We start from the raw sequence: 20,541 nt of genomic DNA on the forward strand, positions 1-20,541 counted from the left end.
AAGAGGAAATTTTTACTTAGAAACTGGAAAAAATAGAGCTTTATGTAAGGAATAAGATCTTAAGTACAAAACATAGAGTCCTTGTAACAAAGAAAACTGTTTGTGAAAGTCAAATCTTCCTATATTGTAATTAAGTTCTTTATAAATCTTTTATATTGTTTGAGATATTAATTACTTATTCATCAGGACTCATGGTTTAGACTTTAGTACTTCAGGATTTAAGGATTATGATTCATGGTTTTACGTTTTATGGTTCAGGGTTTCGGATTCAGGAGTACAATTTAGGACTGAGATTTTAGGGTGCAAGGTCCAGGATGTAGGGTATGTAGGTCCAGCTTTAGGCTTAGGGTTTCGGATTCAGTCAGAGGCTGTGGTCATTATTTTTGAAGAAAGCTGTAATACTTGGTGTTTATTTCGTCTAGAAAACATGTATTCAGAGGAGATATTGTGTTTTCTTGAAACATCCTGAAACCTAAACCATAAAATCAATTATTTATAAATTTTGATGACCAAAAGGGTGACATGAAAACTAAGGTAGTGAATGCTCAAGCATATCTTAAGGTTTGGAACTCGTCAACACCACCGACCCTCTCTCAAGTTGATGATGATGATGATGACATCAATGAGGTTACTGTTGGCAGTGGTCAATGAAAAGAATGGGGCATTACAGAGAGTTGATGCTGTCTGTCACAGCCAGCAGTCAACATCAATGTCGTCGTTGTTGTCAACAAGGCTAGCAGAAAATGACCTTGACATACCTTTTTCATATGGGTAGTTGATTATGAAGATGACATTGACAACCATTAATGTAGACCACAAAGTGTCACCCAACATCAACTTCAGGTTATCTTATCGCATTGTTGGCACATGCGAAATGTTAGGTTACCTTAAAAAAATTGAAAAATGTGACAGTATTACCTGCTCCTCTTTTTCATGACAAAACCCAACCATAGAAACAAGGTTTCTGTGATGCAGTCTTGACAGGAACTCGATCTCTGTGAAGAACTCTTTTGAACCCTGTAAAGAATCTTTCTGAGCACGTTTAATGGCCACAGACGTTCCGTCTGCTAGAATGCCCTTGTAGACCTTGCCATAGCCACCTCGTCCTACTTGGCAGGAGCTGGCAAAATCATTTGTAGCCGCAGCCATTTCTTTAAAAGTGAATGAACTTACGCCATCAACTCTTTGAGAGAGTCTCAGCGCTGAAAAATAAATGCCCGGCAGTAAATTAGAGAAAAAGATAAACTTCATTCCAACATTTACAAACATGGTAAGATACAATCTAAGAAATACATGTGAAGCAATGTTTCATAACAGTGTAAAACGATATGCTGGATTTATTTCACCAGATAGCTACTAGAATATTTGAAATATAGTTTCATATCAATGTCAAAGTACATGCTGCATTCATTTCACCAGATAGTTCCTTGAATGTTTGAATCAAAATTTCATTCAAACTATATGCTGGATTTAGATTACCAGATAGTAACTAGAATATCTGAAATATAGTTTCATATCGATGCCAAAGTATATGCTGCATTTATTTCACCAGATAGTTCCTTGAATGTTTGAAACATTGTTTCATATCAACGTCGAAGTATATGCAGGATTTAGATCACCAGATAGTTACTAGAATGTTTGAAACATTGTTTCACATCAATGTCAAAGTATATGCTGGATTTTAATTTACCAGATAGTTTTAACAGACTTACGAGAATGCCATCCTGAAATGATTTGGTAGTGCCGATCAAATCTCTTCATCACAATGAAAGAAACCATTAAAACAAGAACAGCTGCACCAGCAATGGCTCCCAGAGAAATCCCAACTATTATATTTTTCCTTGGCTTTGGCGGCAATTGAAGGTCCACTGTAACGTTGCCAAATACAAATATCAGCTAAACTATCTAAAATTGGTTTTTTTTTGAAATATTTCTGATGATAAAGATGACTACACAGGGGCAAATTATGTATTGACAAAGAATTTTTTAAAAATACGATCAATGAGAAGAACTGATATACGCTGCATTTAACGACACAATGGTTCCAAAATTTTACGTGTGGGTAAATATATTTTTTTTAAAAATCGATCAGTTTTGAAATTTCCATTCTCGTGATCAATGAAGGTAGCGTTGAAGAAATTACCATCTGAGTATACCCCCAGAAGAGTAAAGTTGAGCAACTCGTAAGGCCCAAAGAAATCGCTGTTTCGGATCTTCCATTCAGTGAACATGACTTTAATCCGGAGTATTTCACTGACATTGAAGGATGAAGAGTTGCCGGGGAAAAAAATCAAATTCATCCTCAACCTCGGTCCAACTTCCCAAGAGTAAGAGGCAATGTAAAGTTGATAACGAAATAGGCTAAGATCCCGGGTTAATGATGTCACAAAAAGATCTTTGTGTGGAACAAAGTTTGAGAAACCAGGGCTTTTCAGTCGATATCCGACTCTCACTGGCGCCGCACAGAAACAACGGACAGGAGATGCAGGATTGTATTCAAAGAAGTCTGCAGACGGACAAGATTGAGGAGCGCAGACGCCTGAATTCTCAGAGGTTTTGTTCTTGCGATCCAGGTATCTAAGGTGGGACCCACAAAACTTTAATAACTTGGAATTGTTTGCATTTTCACAAAGGGGATTTCCTCCGAGCCTGGCCATGAGAGGAAACCCTAAGCTCAGAAAATAACTAATGGTTTTTCTAGATCAAAAAAGGCAGACTAAAGGGAGAATATGCACATTAGAGTGACGTTTGAAAGGAGATCAACGGCTTCGGAAGCATTCGTCAGAAAATTATTTTCGAAATTCCTGCATCAAGGCCCAGTTAGACAGGAAGATATAGACGATACATATTCGAAATTTAGGAGAAACTTTTCTCAAGCGACTTACAATATGACTCTTCCATTCCCAATGAAACTGTTCTTCGCCCAGATGAATGAAGGTACGGGACCAGTAAGCCTGTTGTTCTCAAGCGATCTGGCTCAAAAATTACATGCAGATTCAATAGATAAACGTAAGAATTTCTCTAAGATGACATCACATGTTATTCATTAGATTCCCATCCCTTTGAGGGTATTTTGGTCCTTTTCACAGTAGGTAGTTTCCCCATATGCTACATTATAATACAAGTATCCCTCAAAATAAAAGGCAGACTCTCTCTCTCTCTCTCTCTCTCTCTCTCTCTCTCTCTCTCTCTCTCTCTCTCTCTCTCTCTCTCTCTCTCTCTCTCTCTCTCTCTCTTCCTCTATACTATTCCAATATCATTTCCGATGGAGACCTACTGCAGGCATCTATCATAATTCCAGAGAATGATATCTACTAAAATCGTACTGACCAAACTGTTTAAATGGGCACAAATTTAGGAAGTTCATAAAACAATGAAAACAGATGCTAGGGGTGGATGACTAGTAATGTTCAAAACGTAAAGCACCAAGAATGACTAGATTCGTAAGCCAATGCAATTCATCTTTGAAAAATGTGAAACATCTGGACTCAAGCAATGTAAAAAGGGGAAAGAAGTTACATTCTCTGAAGTAAACGAAGGCCTGACAGACTAGATGGGATGGATCCACCCAGCATGTTGTGGGACAAGTCACTGCATGTGTTTTGTAACGCAAAGAAGAAAAGCTCACGTCAATGGATTAATACCAAAGGAATAAGTTACAAGCCATCCAATGCGAGGCTAATAACTCACATGGTGGTGATATAAGGAGACAAACTTGGTGCCAGAATCGACCCGTTAAGAAGATTGTTGCTCAGATCCCTAAACATAAATCCATCAGGTTGAGAAAAAATGTCATTGTGTGATGACATTGAAATTTCCAAATATATATCATTCGAAGGGAAGTTACAAAAAGTTGAGGTTGGGCAGGCCGCTAATGTCAGGCATTGACCCTTGGAGACTGCAGTTCCTGAGACTCCTGCGGACATCCAAATAGAAGATTTAGAAAAAAATCAAGTAAACGATAAACTTGTGCACTGTTTAAAATTTATTGGTGCACACGTGCATATAATTACATCCCTGATAATCCAGGAACGGATTAAATGCCTTCCTCTCTGCTTTCAACAGTGCGCAAATCCAATAGTGCACAAGGTTAACGTTTACTTGACCATTGATAACATATATCGGTCAGAAAATAAACATGGTCCATGAATGTTGTCAAAGCTATGATACTGCATGGATTGATCACTAATTCCAGGTGAATTTCTCCTTTGCTATTTAGGAAATTAAGGATACGATACTGCACATTAATACCCTGAACAGCATCAAAGATGAGGAAAAAAATGATGAATGCTATGGATATTTCTAGAGTTGAGGACCCTAGCCCCGAAAAGCAAGACTCAGGGCCATTGAAAGATCAGAAAATGGTTGAGTAGATAGATTTTTTTTTTGAAAGAAAGATGGGAAAGATCACAGTAAGTCGGTGACCCTCCCAATTAGATAAAATATATTATCCTTAAGTACTCTTAAAATATATTATCCTTAAGTACTCTTAAAATATATTACCCTGGCTTTTACACCATGTAGCGGTAAAACCCCACAGCTGGTTGAACCACAGCTGTCCGCCGATGCTTCCCGTTTGTTGAAGATGACTTCATTCCTGGGCGCAGCCTTAGAGCCCATAGCAATGCGAAGGGTCGAACCCGCCTCTCTCGGCCCCTGGGTGCTCCACTCTGCATAGAGTCCCAAAAGACCTCCTCTGATGAGATAGTTACCCCAGTGATTGGCTCACAGGTCCACACGTTCTGGCAAAGGAGCAGTCAAAAAAGAGGTGATCGCAATCCTCATCAACGTTTGCACACATAGCACATAGCGCTGAAGCTTTTGGGAGCCATCTCTTCCGGACAACCTTTGTCACTAGTCTTCATCAGAGGAGCAGACAACAGAAAAATTTCGCCTTAAGGAGGAACTTTTTGTCGCCATAACACTCATGAAGGATCCTCGGTTCCTTCTGTGTCTGTCTGCGGCTGAGCTTTGCATAAGCATCTTGAACCGAGAAGGATGCGCTTATCCACTCCCACCCATCCCGTGTCCTCCCCAAAGGGCGTAGGTGGATTGGGTTTGTTGCAACCTCGTATAATCTTCCATTCTTTGGTCGGATAGGGTGTCCCCTAGGCATGGGGTCCATGTGCCATCCCAGGACTCTCTAACTGTGGCATGGGGGTCCTTGCAAGGGCAAACAGGCGTGGGAATTCTGTCTTCAATGTGCCTTGGGGGGACCATGCATCTATCCAAAACCGGAATGCTGTGCCATCTCCTAGTTTGGCTTTGAAGAAATCACAGACTTGAGGAAACACATGATGCTTTGCAGGAGAATTTATTAGGAACCAATTTGAGTCAATAAGAAGAATCCATGCCAGGAAATGTAGGCAGTAGGAATACATTATACATGACACAAAGTGCTGATACAAAAAATAAACAAATCCATGATACTCCTCATTATGCAGAAGAATTGACGTCTCATAGATGCATGATCTCATTCCATCTGACTGTAAGATCATTCAGTTAACTTGGTGTAAGAGTGTAGAAATGGAGCATGTATCCAACTTGACAATCAACTATAATGTACATTGGGACCATGCTTTGACCAGATCACAAGAAACTCTGAACACAGATTTATTCTTATACAAGTTTTTTACTTTTTTCCCCAAAACTTTCAAGGGTTTGAGAAGTACTTGAATCTGACATCCATGGACGTAGGTGTCTCCAACAGACAGGTGGAAACCCTTAAACGAGAATAGGCTTCTTCTTTAACTACAGAAAACCCTACTTGTTTTCAATTCAAGCCTGGTTTAAATACCAGGTTAAAAGATACAGGTATTGGGCCAATAGTGAGGCCCATTAGTCTAAAAAACGAAAATTACAAAAATAGAAAGTAAACATGAAAAAGGAAATAACAATCTAAATAGGGCAGTCCGGCTGACAGAATCAACAGAACTTCATACAATACTAGTGCAATCGCTATAACTATGGCCCCTGCCCTCCAGCAAGCCTCGAAAGCTTATTCCCCCTCGTTCTAGCAGTGGATTATATAGTCACCTTTTATAGTGTGCATCTAACCTCCAGAGTGAAATTTCATAACATTTAGTCCACTGCAAGCATAAGTTCATTGCAGCGTCTGCCACCATTGAATGCCCAAGATAGTGTTGGTGCTCACCAATTCTGACAGAGTAATCCAACATTACTTTGAAAGCTTGAAAAATGAATTGCCAATTCTCAATAGAGACTTCCTACTGAGATAACTGATATACTGGCATACAAAAAATGGACGATCACCAACAACTGTGGGCAAAAAAAATCTGAGTACCCAGGTATATACCACAACAGTAGTCTTGACATTTTGCCTGCATCTTCAATTTTCCAGGTTGAGTCAGACGAACCTAAATTTCTGGACACTGTGCTGTCAATTGAAGGAAACTCAATACGAGTAGGCCTCTGTGAACTTGGTAGATTGGGTCTTCCACCCTAATCAAGACCCATTTTATATGGGGTTCATGTATGGCCACCGGTACGATTAATGTATGCGCTCATGGCAAGCTTAAGGGCTTTCAGACAGCTTTCTGTCGGGCATTCCGCTCCTCCAGTATGCAGATGACACCATTTTCTTCATGGAATGTTCTGCGGAGGTAAGCTCGAAATTTTCCTGGTTTCCCTTTTCTTGAAGCATGAAGCTCAAAATTTTCAAAGCTTCTGGACTTGCAGATCAATCGTAACAAATCCACTTTTTTGAGGTTTGACCTTCCGCAAGAGGAAGAGATTCAATGCTTGGAGGCTTTGGGAACACCCATCGGGACGTCACCTATGCACTATCTGGGATTGCTGTTGGAATTTGCCCTTGTTAACCAGCTCTTCTCCAGCCTCTCCTGTGTCACCCCTGTTTCCTTCTCATGAAGCTAGGGTTTACAAATGGGAAAAAGACATACCAGATTTCTCATAGTGGTTGGTTCAAATACCAGCTGGTGCAGTTAATGGGCTGGGTCCACCCACCTTAGGTTACTTATTCTCTCACGTGAGAGAATAACTAACTTGCCCCTCTTTGTCTTCCACATGGGTCTACTTATAGCACATGGCACACATATAAATAAAAAAGACAGAAAGGAAAATAAAAAATAGGAACATGGAGTAAATGAAATAGAACAGCTGTTTAATAATTGCCCCTGACAATGGGGAGGGTGTCATGCAAGGACTGAGCACCAGTAATCGAGAAGGCCGAGAGGAGACTGTAGGTTTGTGATAAGTTCTACTCCAAGAAGTATGGTCGGAGGAACAAGTACAAGCAGGACTGCAGGACTCTCTAACCCGGCGTTGACTAAGTCAAGATCCAGGAGGTCGGGTACTATAAATAAAGTGGTGTTGGAACTCACTAACTACTTTTGGCATTTCTTTCTTTCTTGAGGGGAAGAGTAGACGGTTCACTCCCCTCGAGGTCCGTCGCAGCGGGGAGGATGCTTCGCTGACTACGGAAGGTCTATCTAGAGCAAGGAGGAGGCAGGAGGTTCAGATCTGTGGAAGGAGCGTCTTCATCGAGAAGGAGCCGTCTCGATCTGATCTGGGGAAGGAACTCATCCGTGGGAAGGAGGGCCGTCCGATCCTGTCCAGTCCTTCCTGATTCCTATTCTTTTCTTAGAGTACTACATCGGCAGAACTGTTTTTCATACTGGATCCAAATCGAATTCTACTATTGATACAACTTGCGTATCAGTTTGGAGGGGCCGAGTGTTATCGAGAGCTGGCTGGCTGGTATTGTTGAGATAAGTGCTCTCTGCAATACCAATACTCTATCCTTCAATTTTCAAGCTTACTTAGGGGTTGGATTCCACCTGGAGTCCTTGATGAGATGCTTCCTCTGGAAAGGCCCTGGGATGGGGAACAGCAGAGGACTGGCTATGGTATCATGGGAGGTGGTCTACTGACCGATGGATCAAGGAGGCCTGGGGGTATTGCATCTTCATGAGATGAATAAGACATTGTTGACCAAATGGGTGCCCAGGATCATGGATCGGACATGAATAAGATATGGTCACAAAGGTCTTGAGAGAGAGCTAAGGATTGAGTTGGGAGCAGCAGTCAAAGCCCAAGAAGAGGGGTTTCCCCATTCTGGAGGAGCTTGAGACAAATCTTCCCACAAATTCAGGCATTTTGGGGGACAGTGATAGGGACTTCAATGTTGAGAAGAACTGAATACCAAAAACCAAGAACAGTTACTGATTATCAAATCGAGGTCACAGAATTCCAATATGCGATTTGGAATCTCGTTGTCAATGACAATGTGGAAAGAGAAAGAGAGGAACTGATAGAGATAAAGAGAAAGGACTGGCCAGATCGGATGCAAGCTCCTTCTCCCTCGAGCTGGAGGATCTCTGCTCTCGCCGCAATGCCAACGAATTCTTGATTACAGAAAAAGGAACCTGAAGAATCCACTGCTGCTTTATTAATAGTTTCCCGACGGGCCCATTAGTTTGGTGTCGCACGCGCTGCTCCCGCGGCACGCGTGGAGTCTCTTGACTGTCGGCTTCTCTTCGTTCTCTGATAGGTCTGAGTTGGGACCCTATCAGACAGTGTTATATTCCGATAATAGACAGACGACTGGTCAGCTAGAGGCAAGTTACGAGAGGCTTTTCCCCGCGTTTTTGAGCTAGCACGAAATCCCCAGGCCTCAATGCGCGATTGTTGGGATGCCACATGGAACCTGATGGTGGAGGGCGCATTGTCAAACCAGTGGGTGGAGGATTCGTTGCATATACAGAAATTGATCTTACATCTACCGCCCACAAGCAAAGCAGGGAATAGCTGAACATGGAGCGGCACAACATTTTCAGTTTACTATGCTTACAAAAGGATCAGAGTGGATGCAACAGAGAAATCTATTATTACTACCTGTCGTCGGCTATGGAAGCAACAGGTCCTGTTAAAAATCAAGATTTTTGGCTTGCTGCTTCTTAGATGACAACCGATGACACGTGTCTTACATAAGCATCTACTACCAGATACATCGGCTGTATGCCCCATGTGTGCACAAGGAGAAGAAGACTAATCACATCTCGTCTTTGAATGTCCATTTGCCCAGGCCATTTGGAACTCGCAGCATCCCATCGGGGTGGATATGACATCTGACAAAGCATGTTGGAGCTCACTCCGAGGAGGCACGTGCAGCGGACGATTGGGGTGGATAAGGATCCTCAATGTACTTTGGGCGATATGGCCGCACTGTAATGATATCGTGTTTAATGGAAGGGTTGTCTCTAAATTTTATGTTCTTCTGCATGATGTGGAGACTTGTATCTCCTACTGGTCACAGGGGGGGACTGTAAAGGGACCAAGTTGGTCAGTCTTGTATTCAACACGAGCATATATAACATTATACCTGGGTTGATCACCACTCCCGGGTGATCTTCCCTTTTCTTTTTCAACTAAGCTGAGGCTGTATATAAAATTCATACTTAGCAAAAAACTTGAGATTTTCAATAAAAGACCTTGAACGTTAGAAAACAACGTAAAACGATATAGCTCCAGTATATTTAAAAAACACAATATTTTTGTGAAAAGGATAAATAAAACACAAATACAATATTAAAAAAAGACATACAGTTTGACAAGTTTTGTCATGTTGCTATAAGACGGTGGAATCACGGCCCCAGTAAAGTTGTTATTGTCAAGTTGACTGCAAATTTGAAAAACAAAGGTAACAGAAAAATTAGAACAAATGGAATTTTTAAATAGAGTTAAGTTTATAAAGTTTCGGACAAACTCCATGGAGAAAGATAAAATAAAAAACAAAGTAAAAAAATTCCCCTCAACGACCTGGCAACCAGTAGCCACAGAGTGAGACACGTCTGAACCACTCATTTATTCAACAGAAACAGAAGAGGCACAAGCAAAAGTTGAAACATCAATAAAAGCAAGTCGAAAAATGAAGAATAAGTAAACTGAAAAAAAAGACGAATAACTGCAGGTTTCCCTTATACCAGATTATAATAGCACATTCAATTCACATATTCAAGTACAACTGAGATACCATCATATTCATAAGACTTATCTAACTCTAAATGATGCCATCATTCTGGCTATAGATATACTCCAAGTACGACACACCATCATAAAAAAACTGTAAAGTGCCATCATTCTCCCTACTTCATTCCCCAGATTTTACCAAGGGATACGTGAAATGCATGCTGTAACTCTCTTTTTGCGTTGTCTCTGTAAGGTCTGAGATATCAGGAGACTAAGGTAATCTGATTTCCCTGTTCGTCGAAAAACTTTCACAATGTCATCAACTTCCTGCTCCAGCTGTTGGTGTGCCTGGAGATGCCTATCGATAGCAAGACAAGATAAGATAGGCTACAAGTAACCTCAACCGGCACGACAGAAAATGATAAGATTTAACACACATTTCGATAAAAAGATTGCCAAGAAATATGAGGGAAAAGTGGATCAGGTACAAAGAACGTTCATAACTGAGGGAGAAAAAGGACCTACAGAATCAATAATCTTGGCATTTGTGAAAGCTCTGACGGAAGATACCCAGTCAGGTTGTTATTATCCAATAACCTGCGAAATTTTATGCACAGGATCAAATACTAAAAGAAACGTATCATCATAAATAACTGAGACAAATATTTATCTTACAGGTGCACAAGTCTTGATAATTTATAGAACTCTGGTGGAAGTTGTCCACTCAGTGAATTGTTATTCATGTGGCTGCAAATAAAGACATGAGGGAAATTTGATGTTAGAATGGACAGATTCGGTGTTCATGTCATACAGTGGCCAACCAGATTCACAACATACAAATGTTTTGCAGAAGATAAATTGCTAAATGATCCAGGTATTGGTCCTGAAATGTTATTTTCGTCTATTTGAAGTCTATTCAAGTTGACAAGGTTTCCAAGCTCTTCAGGAAGGGAGCCAGATAAATGATTCCCGCTTAGGAGCCTGCAAAAAATGAGAGCAGGGTTAGCATTGGAATCACCTTAAATCATTTTTTTTTGTTAGAGAAATCTTTGTAAGAATCAGTTAAGGAATATGTTAGAAAATGAATTGGAGCTGTAACAGTAAGCCGATGTTTGGTCATGCCTTCAGAACTAGAAGAAATTAACATTATTTGTTTTCAAAAAACTTTTTGTCCCAGTGAAACAGATCGATGACAACAAAAAATATGATGAAAAATCTGGCATTTGTAGAGACATTATAAAATTTTTGTTTGCCAAAATATGGCATCTATCGTTGTGGTTATAATCTGAGACATTCCTACATCCTCAGCCTTCAGCTGCGAATGCTTATCCTGCAGCATCCCCATTGGAGAAGAGCAGAAGACACAGAAGAAAAAGGATTGTGATTTCATTAATTCTAGATTGGGGAAAGTCTCTCTTTTAAAATATTCTTCTGGGCCAGCTCCTATAGAGTTTGACTGGAGTCCATGACTCATAAGAGCATTTCTAAAATATCAGAAAAATGGGTTAAAATAAGGAACTATAAGAAAAATACATCCCTAAAGCCTAGGGATGTGAAAAAAATGTTCCATTCATTCGTGAAGGAGCAAATGTTCGCCAACAAAAATTAACACAAAGAAAGAAAAGTCCACACGGGTAGTGTTCACGTATGGGCGAACCATTCATGAACTGGGAATATTGATCGATACAACTGAACAATTTATACTGGAATTCCATCAACTCAGCATTCGATCAGACCATCGATCAAACCAAGTTGATCAAGCCATTGGATAGATCGAGTCCCCAATCAATCAAGAACCAATAGCATCCGCGTCACTGGGAGTCGATTGATCGACACAAAAGATTAGGAATAGATGAAAAACATGTTGTCTGCAAAAAAACCCTCTCGTCTCTCTCTCTCTCTCCCTCTCTCACACTCTCTCTAAATCTCTACATCTCTCTTGTCCAGCCATTGACGTTTTCTACAGCAAGACTCTTTATGTCCCTTTATCTCTCTCAGAGTCCACTACTCTCCTCTCACACAGAACACTATCTACAGCCACTCTCTCTTCCAGCCACAAAAAAATAAAAGCTACATTGACTTTCACTCCATAAAATTTTCCATTTTAGTTTTTGACCGCAGTAAATGCTATACTTGATTTCATGTGCCTCAATCCACATCTACATTATGTAGAAATGATTTCATGCCCCTAATCTTCCTGTCTCTCATCACTTTTTGTGGCTCTATTGAAATAGAAGGCGAATTCAGGGGAGCATTTTTATGAATAAACTTTGCGTTGGCTGTTTCTGATGCCCTTTTGATTTCAGCTTACATTTGAGTGCGTCATCTTTGCTCTGTTTGTGTTTTTGTCATGCCTCCATGCTTTCATATTTTCAAAAGAATGTTCCCTGCTGGCACCATTGTCAATCCCTCTGCTGCCAAGGCCTCGAGCACCCAACAGCGAAGCGGTTCTCGAGGCCTTCAGGCCGAGGGCACCCACGCTTTCAGTTTAAGAGACAAATTACAAAATCCCCTACAGCGAAGTGCTACTCGAAGACCGAAGGTTCCCGTAGTTCTGGAGTTTCAGAGTTTTGGATGCTTACAGTTTCGGGTGTTTGCAGTCTCAGCTACCAACTGTTGTCCGAACGCTACAGCGAAGCGATTCTCGAGGCCTTCAGGCCCAGGGCACCCGATAAGCGGAGCGATCCTCGAGGCCTCCGCGCCGAGGGCACAAGGTAAAAGACGGTTCAGAAAAGCTGTCCCGGACCTGGGGAAGGCAGTCCAAACGAGAAGCTATCCTCAGAAACTATCCAATCAACGAGGGCACTTGGAGTTTCGGTTAAAAACCTGCAAGCAAGGAAGTCCGGAAGTCCCGAAGTCTGGAAGCCCTGAAGTCACGAGTTTGACAGCTCTGCAAGTTTGGAGGGTTGGAGTTTCAAATCCTTGCAACAGAAAACCCGGAATTGTGGTTTCGAGTTTTGAAAAGTGACTGTGACAGCGAGTTAGATTCGGTTTCAGTAACTCGATTTGCGATTTCTTAAATTCAGAGGGACGAGTGGGACATGCGAAATGGATACGAGAGCAGACCTGTGATACGATCCCAGTAAGAGTATATGAAAGAAGAAAGAGAGGAGGCCAGAAAGGCAGCGGGCCAGCTGGCGCTGAGCTGGCCAAATAACCACCCTTCTTGAAAGGGTAGTTAGTTAGGAAATAAAAGACTATAAATAAGGAGCGAAGGGGGAGAAGAAGGGGTACGGAGCATTTCGGGTTTCTTGAGCAAGGGGGTCGGGAGGAGCAGAGCTGCATTCGGCGAGCTGCCTCTACGGTGATCTTGAGAAGAAGATTCGAAGGCGACGTGGACTTGTACCAGAGTACGAGGAGCGGAATCAAGATCCTTCTGTAAGTCTTAAATTCCAGCCGTTGCTTTTTCCATTTGGGACTGCATCGTATCATTGGTATCAGAGCTACGATCCTGGCCACAATGACGTTGAAAGAAGTGGAAGCGAGATTGGAAGAGAATGAGGCAGAGTTGGGCGAGCTGAAGGTGGAGCAGAAGAGGATAGCAGATGAAATGAAACTGATCCGCGAAGAGGCCAGAGAAAACGGTGAACTGCTACGACAAGTGCTGCGTACCCTGGCGACATTGAATCAGGGTAGCACATCTGAAGAACGAGGTCCGGAAGAGGAGATCCCGAGAAGCCATGGCAAGAACAAGAACCAAGTACCGGGGGAAGTCGAGACGAGGAACGACACACGATCTGGCAATCGGAATATGGAGCATATCCAACAAGTTAGAAGCAAGATGGAAGCGCCCAAGTTTCGAGGAGACGATGTAGAAGGCTGGGTGAGGGGTATGGAGAGGTTCTTCCAAGTCCAAGAAGTAGTATCGGAAGACCGGATCGATGTGGCAATGGCAAATTTGGAAGGCGAAGCTCTGCAGTGGTACCTCTGGACCACTGACAGGTACACCTTTCTCGGTTGGAACGATTTCAAGATCCAGATCGGGAAACGGTTCGATGAAACGCTAGCAGATAACATCAAACATCAGTTTATGGATATCAAGCAGACGGGGACAGTGAAGGAGTACCGGAAGGAGTTTGAAAGGCTATCCGTATATCTACCTCCGATGCCAGAAGACATAATGTACGACATATTTTTGAAGGGATTGAAGACAGAGATACAAACAGAGATGGATATCGAAGAATTTGTGGGACTAAGAAGACTTATGGATTTAGCGCTTAAAACAGAGAAACGACTCAAGGCCCTTTGGCAAGCCTGGGAGAACCATAGTCAAAAAGGGGGAAGACCACCAAATGCGGGAGTACGCTACCAGGAGAATCACATTCACTCGGTTCAGTCTACAGGAGCAGGAGGAGGAAGTTATCATCAGAACAAGACTAAAATACAAGAGAACACTCAAGGGACACCAGCGTATAGAAGGAAACTGATGTTAACAGGAGAAGAATTTCAAAAACGCAGAGAGAAGGGCCTCTGTTATAACTGCAACGAGAAATTCGGCCCGGGACATCGATGCAAGAAAACTCTACAAATCTTGATTGTGAGTGAAGAAGATCGGGATAAATCGGATCCAGATACGGATGCCATTGTGGATATAGAGGCTAACGACATACCACCAGAGGCCCAACTGCTATCCGCACACGTCTCATTGAACTCTATGTTGGGGTGGACCAACCCAAGGTCCATCAAGCTGAAAGGGGAACTACGAGGCAGGGAAATCACTGTATTAATTGACAGTGGAGCTTCCCATAATTTTCTGAGTACAGCCATTGTGGAGGAATTCCATTTCCGGAGTGATACGTCAGTGCTATTTGAAGTGACATTGGGAAATGGGGAGTCTAGCAAAGGTCAGGGATTATGTGTGGGAGTCCAGTATAACCTTCAAGGCATTGAAATGACTAGCGACTTCTTGCCATTCAAGTTGGGGGGAATTGACATGATCCTAGGCATGGCATGGTTAGCATCCTTGGGATGGACCCATATCCACTGGGAGAGGCATATTCTAAAATTCAGAAGAGGCGACAAGGTGGTGACTTTGAATGGGGACCAGAGCTTATCCAGAACCGATATTAAAAACCACTCTGTTGACAAGGAGCTGATGAGAAGCCAATTATTGATGATCGAATTGTATAAACTAGACACTAGTATCAAGTTGCCTCAAACATCACAAGGTCGTGCTCTAGAAGAGAAGCTCAGGAAGCAATTTTCTAAGGTCTTTGAGCCACTGTCAGAATTACCACCTGCCAGGCCGATCGATCACGCCATACAACTTATACCCCAAGCTCAACCAACCAACCAGAGACCGTACAAATATTCATACTTACAAAAGGACGAGATAGAAAAGATAGTCAGTGAACTTCTAAAGGCGGAATTCATCAGACCATTGCATAGTCCCTTCGCAAGCCCAGTCTTACTGGTTAAGAAGAAAGATGCCGGATGGCGATTTTGTGTTGACTACCGTGCACTTAATAAAATAACTATACCAAATCGATATCCAATTCCTGTGGTGGAAGAATTATTGGATGAACTCCATGGCGCATTATTGTTTTCCAAGTTAGATCTGAAATCGGGGTATCATCAGATCAGGATGAAAGAAGAGGACGTTCATAAAACTGCATTTAAAACCCATGAAGGGCATTATGAATTCCGGGTTATGCCCTTTGGGCTTATGAACGCCCCAGCTACATTTCAATCTCTTATGAACCACCTGTTTCATCCGTACCTCAGAAAATTCTTACTGGTGTTTTTTGATGATATATTGATTTACAGTAAGTCATTGGAAGACCATGAGTCACATTTGCAACAAGTCTTTACTGTCCTGGCTGATAATGATCTTCATGTGAATCCCAAAAAGTGTCAATTGGCTTGCAATCAGTTGGAATTCCTGGGGCATTGGATTTCGCATCAAGGAGTTATGGCGGATAAGAGCAAGGTGGAGGCGATGGTGAGCTGGCCCGTGCATCAAGAATCTCAAGCAACTGCGAGGGTTCTTGGGTTTGACAGGGTATTATCGCAGGTTTGTCAAAGAGTACTCCTTGAAGGCCGCCCCTTTAACAGCATTGCTGAAGAAAGATGCATTTGGGTGGAATGTAGATGCGCAAGCTGCATTTGATCGACTTAAACTAGCAATGAGTTCTACTCCAGTGTTGGCCTTACCAAATTTTGAATTACCTTTTACCATCGAGACGGATGCATCAGGAGTAGGCATTGGTGCTGTCCTCATACAGAATGGACGACCCATCGCTTATTTTAGTCAGGTCCTTCCCAAGCGGAGCCAAGTCAAATCTGCTTATGAACGTGAATTGATGGCTATTGTCCTGTCAGTGCAGAAATGGCGACACTATTTGACACATTTGCCTTTCATTATCCGCACCGATCAGTACAGTCTTAAATACTTATTGTGTCAGAAGCAGATTCAAGAGCCGTACAGCAAATGGGCTTACAAATTACTGGGGTTTAATTTCGAAATTGAATATAAACCAGGGAAGAGCAATGTTGTAGCTGATGCATTATCCAGGGCCCCATCATCAGTGGAAGTCAATGCATTGCAAGTGTCCAGGTTCCAGCTATTAGACCAAGCGATCATCCAACAGGAGGTGGGTCAGGATCTGAAATTTCAAAAAGTAATTCAGGAGTTGCGACTCAGTCCATTTTCCTATCCAAAGTTCAAATTATACAAGGATACCCTACTGTACAAGGGACGACTGGTGCTTACGGGGACTTCTTCATTACTACCAAAAGTGTTACAGACCTATCATGATTCAGCACCGGGGGGGCATACGGGATGCAAACGAACCTATAAGCGCATTGCTCAAGACTTATACTGGCCACGCATGAAAGATCACATAAAGAGATATGTGAATCAGTGTCATATTTGTCAAACTAACAAGATATCTTCCCTCTCACCTGCTGGGTTATTACAAGCTCTACCCATTCCTGAACGCATCTGGGAAGACATATCGTTAGATTTCATAGAAGGGCTGCCAACATCACACGGATTCAACTGCATTATGGTGATTGTGGACAGACTGAGCAAGTATAGTCACTTCCTACCACTGAAACACCCATTTACTGCCCGAGATGTAGCTGACATCTTCGTCCGAGAAATTGTACGCTCGCATGGGATACCCTCCTCAATTGTTTCAGACAGAGATAAAATCTTTACCAGTATGTTCTGGAAGGAGTTGTTCCGCTTGCAAGGCACCACATTATGCATGAGTTCCTCGTACCACCCCCAAACAGATGGTCAAACAGAGGTGGTAAACAGATGTTTGGAATCATATTTACGCTGTTTTGCTGGTGAGAAACCGAAGTCTTGGTCCAAGTGGCTCCATTGGGCAGAGTTCTCTTATAATACAGCTTTCCATTCATCCATTCAGATGACACCTTTCAAAGCAGTGTATGGGAGGGACCCACCAAAACTTTTGTACTATGGGACCCCTTCATCTCCACTTGAGTCTGTCGACACTCTATTAAAAGAGAGAGATGATACTCTGAAAGTGATAAGAAACAACTTACTAGCGGCGCAATCCAGCATGAAACGCCAAGCGGATAAGCACCGAAGAGACCTTGAGTTTCAGGTGGGGGAACAAGTGTATCTTCGATTACGTCCCTACCGCATGAAGTCCTTAGCAAAAAGGATCAATGAAAAGTTATCTCCAAAATATTTTGGTCCATTTCGGATCTTACAAAAGGTGGGGCCTGTGGCCTACAAACTAGAACTGCCAGACAGTTGTTCCCTACATCCGGTGTTCCACGTATCTAAACTAAGGAAAGCAGTGGGTCCAGGCAGGGTCACGCAATTACTGCCTCCTTCATTTACTGATGATTTTGAGTGGCAGCTATCTCCAGCAGAGGTGGTGTCGGCTAGGAGACGGAATGGACAAGTGGAAGTGTTGATTAAATGGAAAGGGCTTCCAGAAGAAGATGCATCATGGGAACCTCTATCAGTCATCCGAGGGCAATTCCCCGACATCCACCTTGGGGACAAGGTGATAGTCGATGAGGGGGGAAATGATACGATCCCAGTAAGAGTATATGAAAGAAGAAAGAGAGGAGGCCAGAAAGGCAGCGGGCCAGCTGGCGCTGAGCTGGCCAAATAACCACCCTTCTTGAAAGGGTAGTTAGTTAGGAAATAAAAGACTATAAATAAGGAGCGAAGGGGGAGAAGAAGGGGTACGGAGCATTTCGGGTTTCTTGAGCAAGGGGGTCGGGAGGAGCAGAGCTGCATTCGGCGAGCTGCCTCTACGGTGATCTTGAGAAGAAGATTCGAAGGCGACGTGGACTTGTACCAGAGTACGAGGAGCGGAATCAAGATCCTTCTGTAAGTCTTAAATTCCAGCCGTTGCTTTTTCCATTTGGGACTGCATCGTATCAACCTGTTGCAAGTGTTTGGTTTGTTTTGAGTTTCAAGTTGCTGATTTTTATACTTGGAGAGTTTGCCCAACGTGACTACCCGTGCGAATGTGGTTGCGAGCGGATACTTCGAGCGAGAAGAAAAAGCAAATTGAGGGTTTTCGAGAGCGAGCTCTTGGGGCCCCTAACTGCAAGACTTCGGCAGCTAGCAACACGGGCTAGAACCTTCGACTGTTAGCTACAAAGGGACTTCAGACTCCGAGAGTTAGCTACAAGGAAACGAGGTTACTCGCGCGCGCGCGCGCATGCATAACATGCGCAATAGCAAAACCCCCTCTAAAACCTGCGTTTTAATCCCGAAATGTAGTTTGTATCATCGGCAGCTAAAACTCGTGTTTTAGACGCTGTTTCCCTGAATAAAATTTAATGTTAGTGCTGGGCCGAGACCCGAATATCGGGTCGAGGAGCTCCTCGTACACAAGCGTGCGAGCACGCGATGCACACAAGCGCACGCATGTGCGCTATCCAAACCCGCACGCGTACTTGCGTACGCGATCTACATCACACGCGCGTGCACGCGCTTGCATACACTCGCGCCTCTGGGCGCGCTTTATGGTTAATTATTTTATATAAAATAATTAACGCGTGCGCACATACACGTGCAGGAAAGATATTTACTACCTCGGGGAAGTAGTGAATATCTACACACGCGCGTAGGAAATATCTCTACCTCCTCGGGGAGGAGGTAGATATATTATACACGCATACAGGCGCAGGAAGAAATGAACTAACTCGGGGAGTTAGTTTATTTCTATGCGCGCGCAAGGCTCCCTCCCTCTAGGCCTCCTCCCGGTTAGGTTTGGGAAACTCAAATCGAAATCGCCGATATCAAATCCGGGAGGACTTGCCAGGTTATTGCGAAATCACTTTTGAGCTCCCCAAACTCGAACAACCGGTTTGGAGTCTGTCGGTCGGTCGCCGACGACAAGGCACAGCTAGCACCTTGCATCAACTACGAGATTTTGGGAACCAGATTCTCTTTGACTTGCAAGATAAGTGAAACTCACCAAACAGCAGTTCATTCACGAGTGAACTGAACACGAACAAGAACCGAATTTTTTGCCTGCTCATTAGACTCAACAAAAACTTCCTATCCCTAAGAAAGTCCCCCTCATGTAGGAGGGTGGATGTCATTCATTTCAAACTGGCCAATGAATATTTCCAATACTTCATTGTGGATTTTTTTAGTGAAGATGTCCAGATACTGTTCTTCCAATCGAACATGTGTGCATATGATCACAGCTTCCAACTTTTCCTCGATAAAGTGTCAGACTAATTTCATCTACACTAAGTGATCAAGATAAGTTGGACTAAGGGATACATTGATAGTCAAACTGTTGTCACAGGAATCTGATAGGAGTGACTAATGTCACTATGAGCTCCTAAACTCATATAATGGAAAAGTGGGTTTTGGGCAACATACTTTAATGTCCTTATCTTCCCCTGCCCTGAGAGTACCATCTCTGTTAATGAAACTAGTCGTTGGGCTACATATTATGTTATCATAAGGGGCACCTATGTTTTGGCCCAACAAACTGTGTATATACTCTTCGGCCTAATTGAGAAAAGACCTAAGTGCCTATTTTTGCTCTCGTTCTGGCTCCCCGTTTCTTCATCTCTCCAATCTGAGATCTGATCCAAAAAATACTCTACAGATGACAATTGCAATACAGTCTGCCCACTGGAGGGTAGCAGTTCATTTGAACTAGTGTTCTTCAGGGAATCATAAAGGTCTAAGCAACAGAAGGGGTATTCTAAAGATGTCTGACATCTATCAAAAGTAGGTATCAAATTTCAATCAAGAAACACTCACAGAGCTATGTTTCCCTCCCCCATTCCCTCCCCCATTCGATCGTATTGCTGACCTCCCACTCTTCCAAGCGATCCTAAACCACCAACAGCCCGTGCGCCTCCTGAGTCTAGACTGGATGCAGTCTCCAGTTGCCAGAGGTCTCATGCGCCTGATTCTTGGGATAGCAGAAAAGTCTCAATTATTTCTCGCAGTAATCCATTGATAATTCCCTGCACAGGTGCCCATTATTTATGGGGTTTATGAGGGGCCCCTCATTTGCAATTCACCGAATGTTGCCACAAGAGATCCCTTCTCTAAGTTGTAGCATTGGGTTCAAACCCCTTTCACCCGTGATCTGGCATACACCATGTTGGTCTGTCCTCTTCCTT

At 42.8% G+C, this 20,541-nt stretch overlaps 2 protein-coding genes across 4 annotated transcripts in view; one reads left to right on the forward strand and one right to left on the reverse strand.

Annotated features, from left to right (window-relative positions):
- Positions 1 to 20,541, reverse strand: part of LOC144715794 (putative LRR receptor-like serine/threonine-protein kinase At1g06840) — a 29,514-nt gene that overhangs the window by 1,799 nt on the left and 7,174 nt on the right. For 2 of the 3 annotated variants that reach the window (XM_078590798.1, XM_078590797.1), the window contains exons 5-17: positions 10,786 to 10,929; positions 10,624 to 10,695; positions 10,474 to 10,545; positions 10,148 to 10,306; positions 9,584 to 9,658; positions 3,848 to 3,916; positions 3,691 to 3,759; positions 3,520 to 3,591; positions 2,886 to 2,972; positions 2,736 to 2,804; positions 2,144 to 2,649; positions 1,713 to 1,868; positions 919 to 1,202 (exon numbers count right to left, since the gene is read on the reverse strand). In XM_078590798.1, the coding sequence (XP_078446924.1) occupies positions 919 to 1,202; positions 1,713 to 1,868; positions 2,144 to 2,649; positions 2,736 to 2,804; positions 2,886 to 2,972; positions 3,520 to 3,591; positions 3,691 to 3,759; positions 3,848 to 3,916; positions 9,584 to 9,658; positions 10,148 to 10,306; positions 10,474 to 10,545; positions 10,624 to 10,695; positions 10,786 to 10,929 (1,834 nt within the window). The remainder of the gene's footprint in view (positions 1 to 918; positions 1,203 to 1,712; positions 1,869 to 2,143; positions 2,650 to 2,735; positions 2,805 to 2,885; positions 2,973 to 3,519; positions 3,592 to 3,690; positions 3,760 to 3,847; positions 3,917 to 9,583; positions 9,659 to 10,147; positions 10,307 to 10,473; positions 10,546 to 10,623; positions 10,696 to 10,785; positions 10,930 to 20,541) is intronic. The other variant, XM_078590799.1, reaches the window with a different exon arrangement.
- On the forward strand, positions 13,024 to 19,397 carry LOC144715877 (uncharacterized). The gene is made up of 4 exons (XM_078590883.1): positions 13,024 to 15,961; positions 16,353 to 16,541; positions 17,787 to 17,972; positions 19,212 to 19,397. The coding sequence occupies exons 1-4, from the start codon at positions 13,409 to 13,411 to the stop codon at positions 19,395 to 19,397; spliced, it is 3,114 nt and encodes a 1,037-aa protein (XP_078447009.1). The 5' UTR covers positions 13,024 to 13,408.

This window comes from Wolffia australiana, chromosome 19 (assembly GCF_029677425.1).
Source record: "Wolffia australiana isolate 7733 chromosome 19, ASM2967742v1".
Taxonomy (NCBI): Eukaryota; Viridiplantae; Streptophyta; class Magnoliopsida; order Alismatales; family Araceae; genus Wolffia; species Wolffia australiana.

What these genes read in the sequence shown, in the direction of transcription:
- LOC144715877 (XM_078590883.1), top strand. Translation starts at nt 13,409, where the DNA reads ATGACGTTGAAAGAAGTGGAAGCGAGATTGGAAGAGAATGAGGCAGAG. An exon ending in TTGACAGGGTATTATCGCAG is followed by an intron (nt 15,962 to 16,352) that starts GTTTGTCAAAGA and finishes TTATTGTGTCAG; the next exon opens with AAGCAGATTCAAGAGCCGTA. An exon ending in GGGGAAATGATACGATCCCA is followed by an intron (nt 17,973 to 19,211) that starts GTAAGAGTATAT and finishes AGGACTTGCCAG; the next exon opens with GTTATTGCGAAATCACTTTT.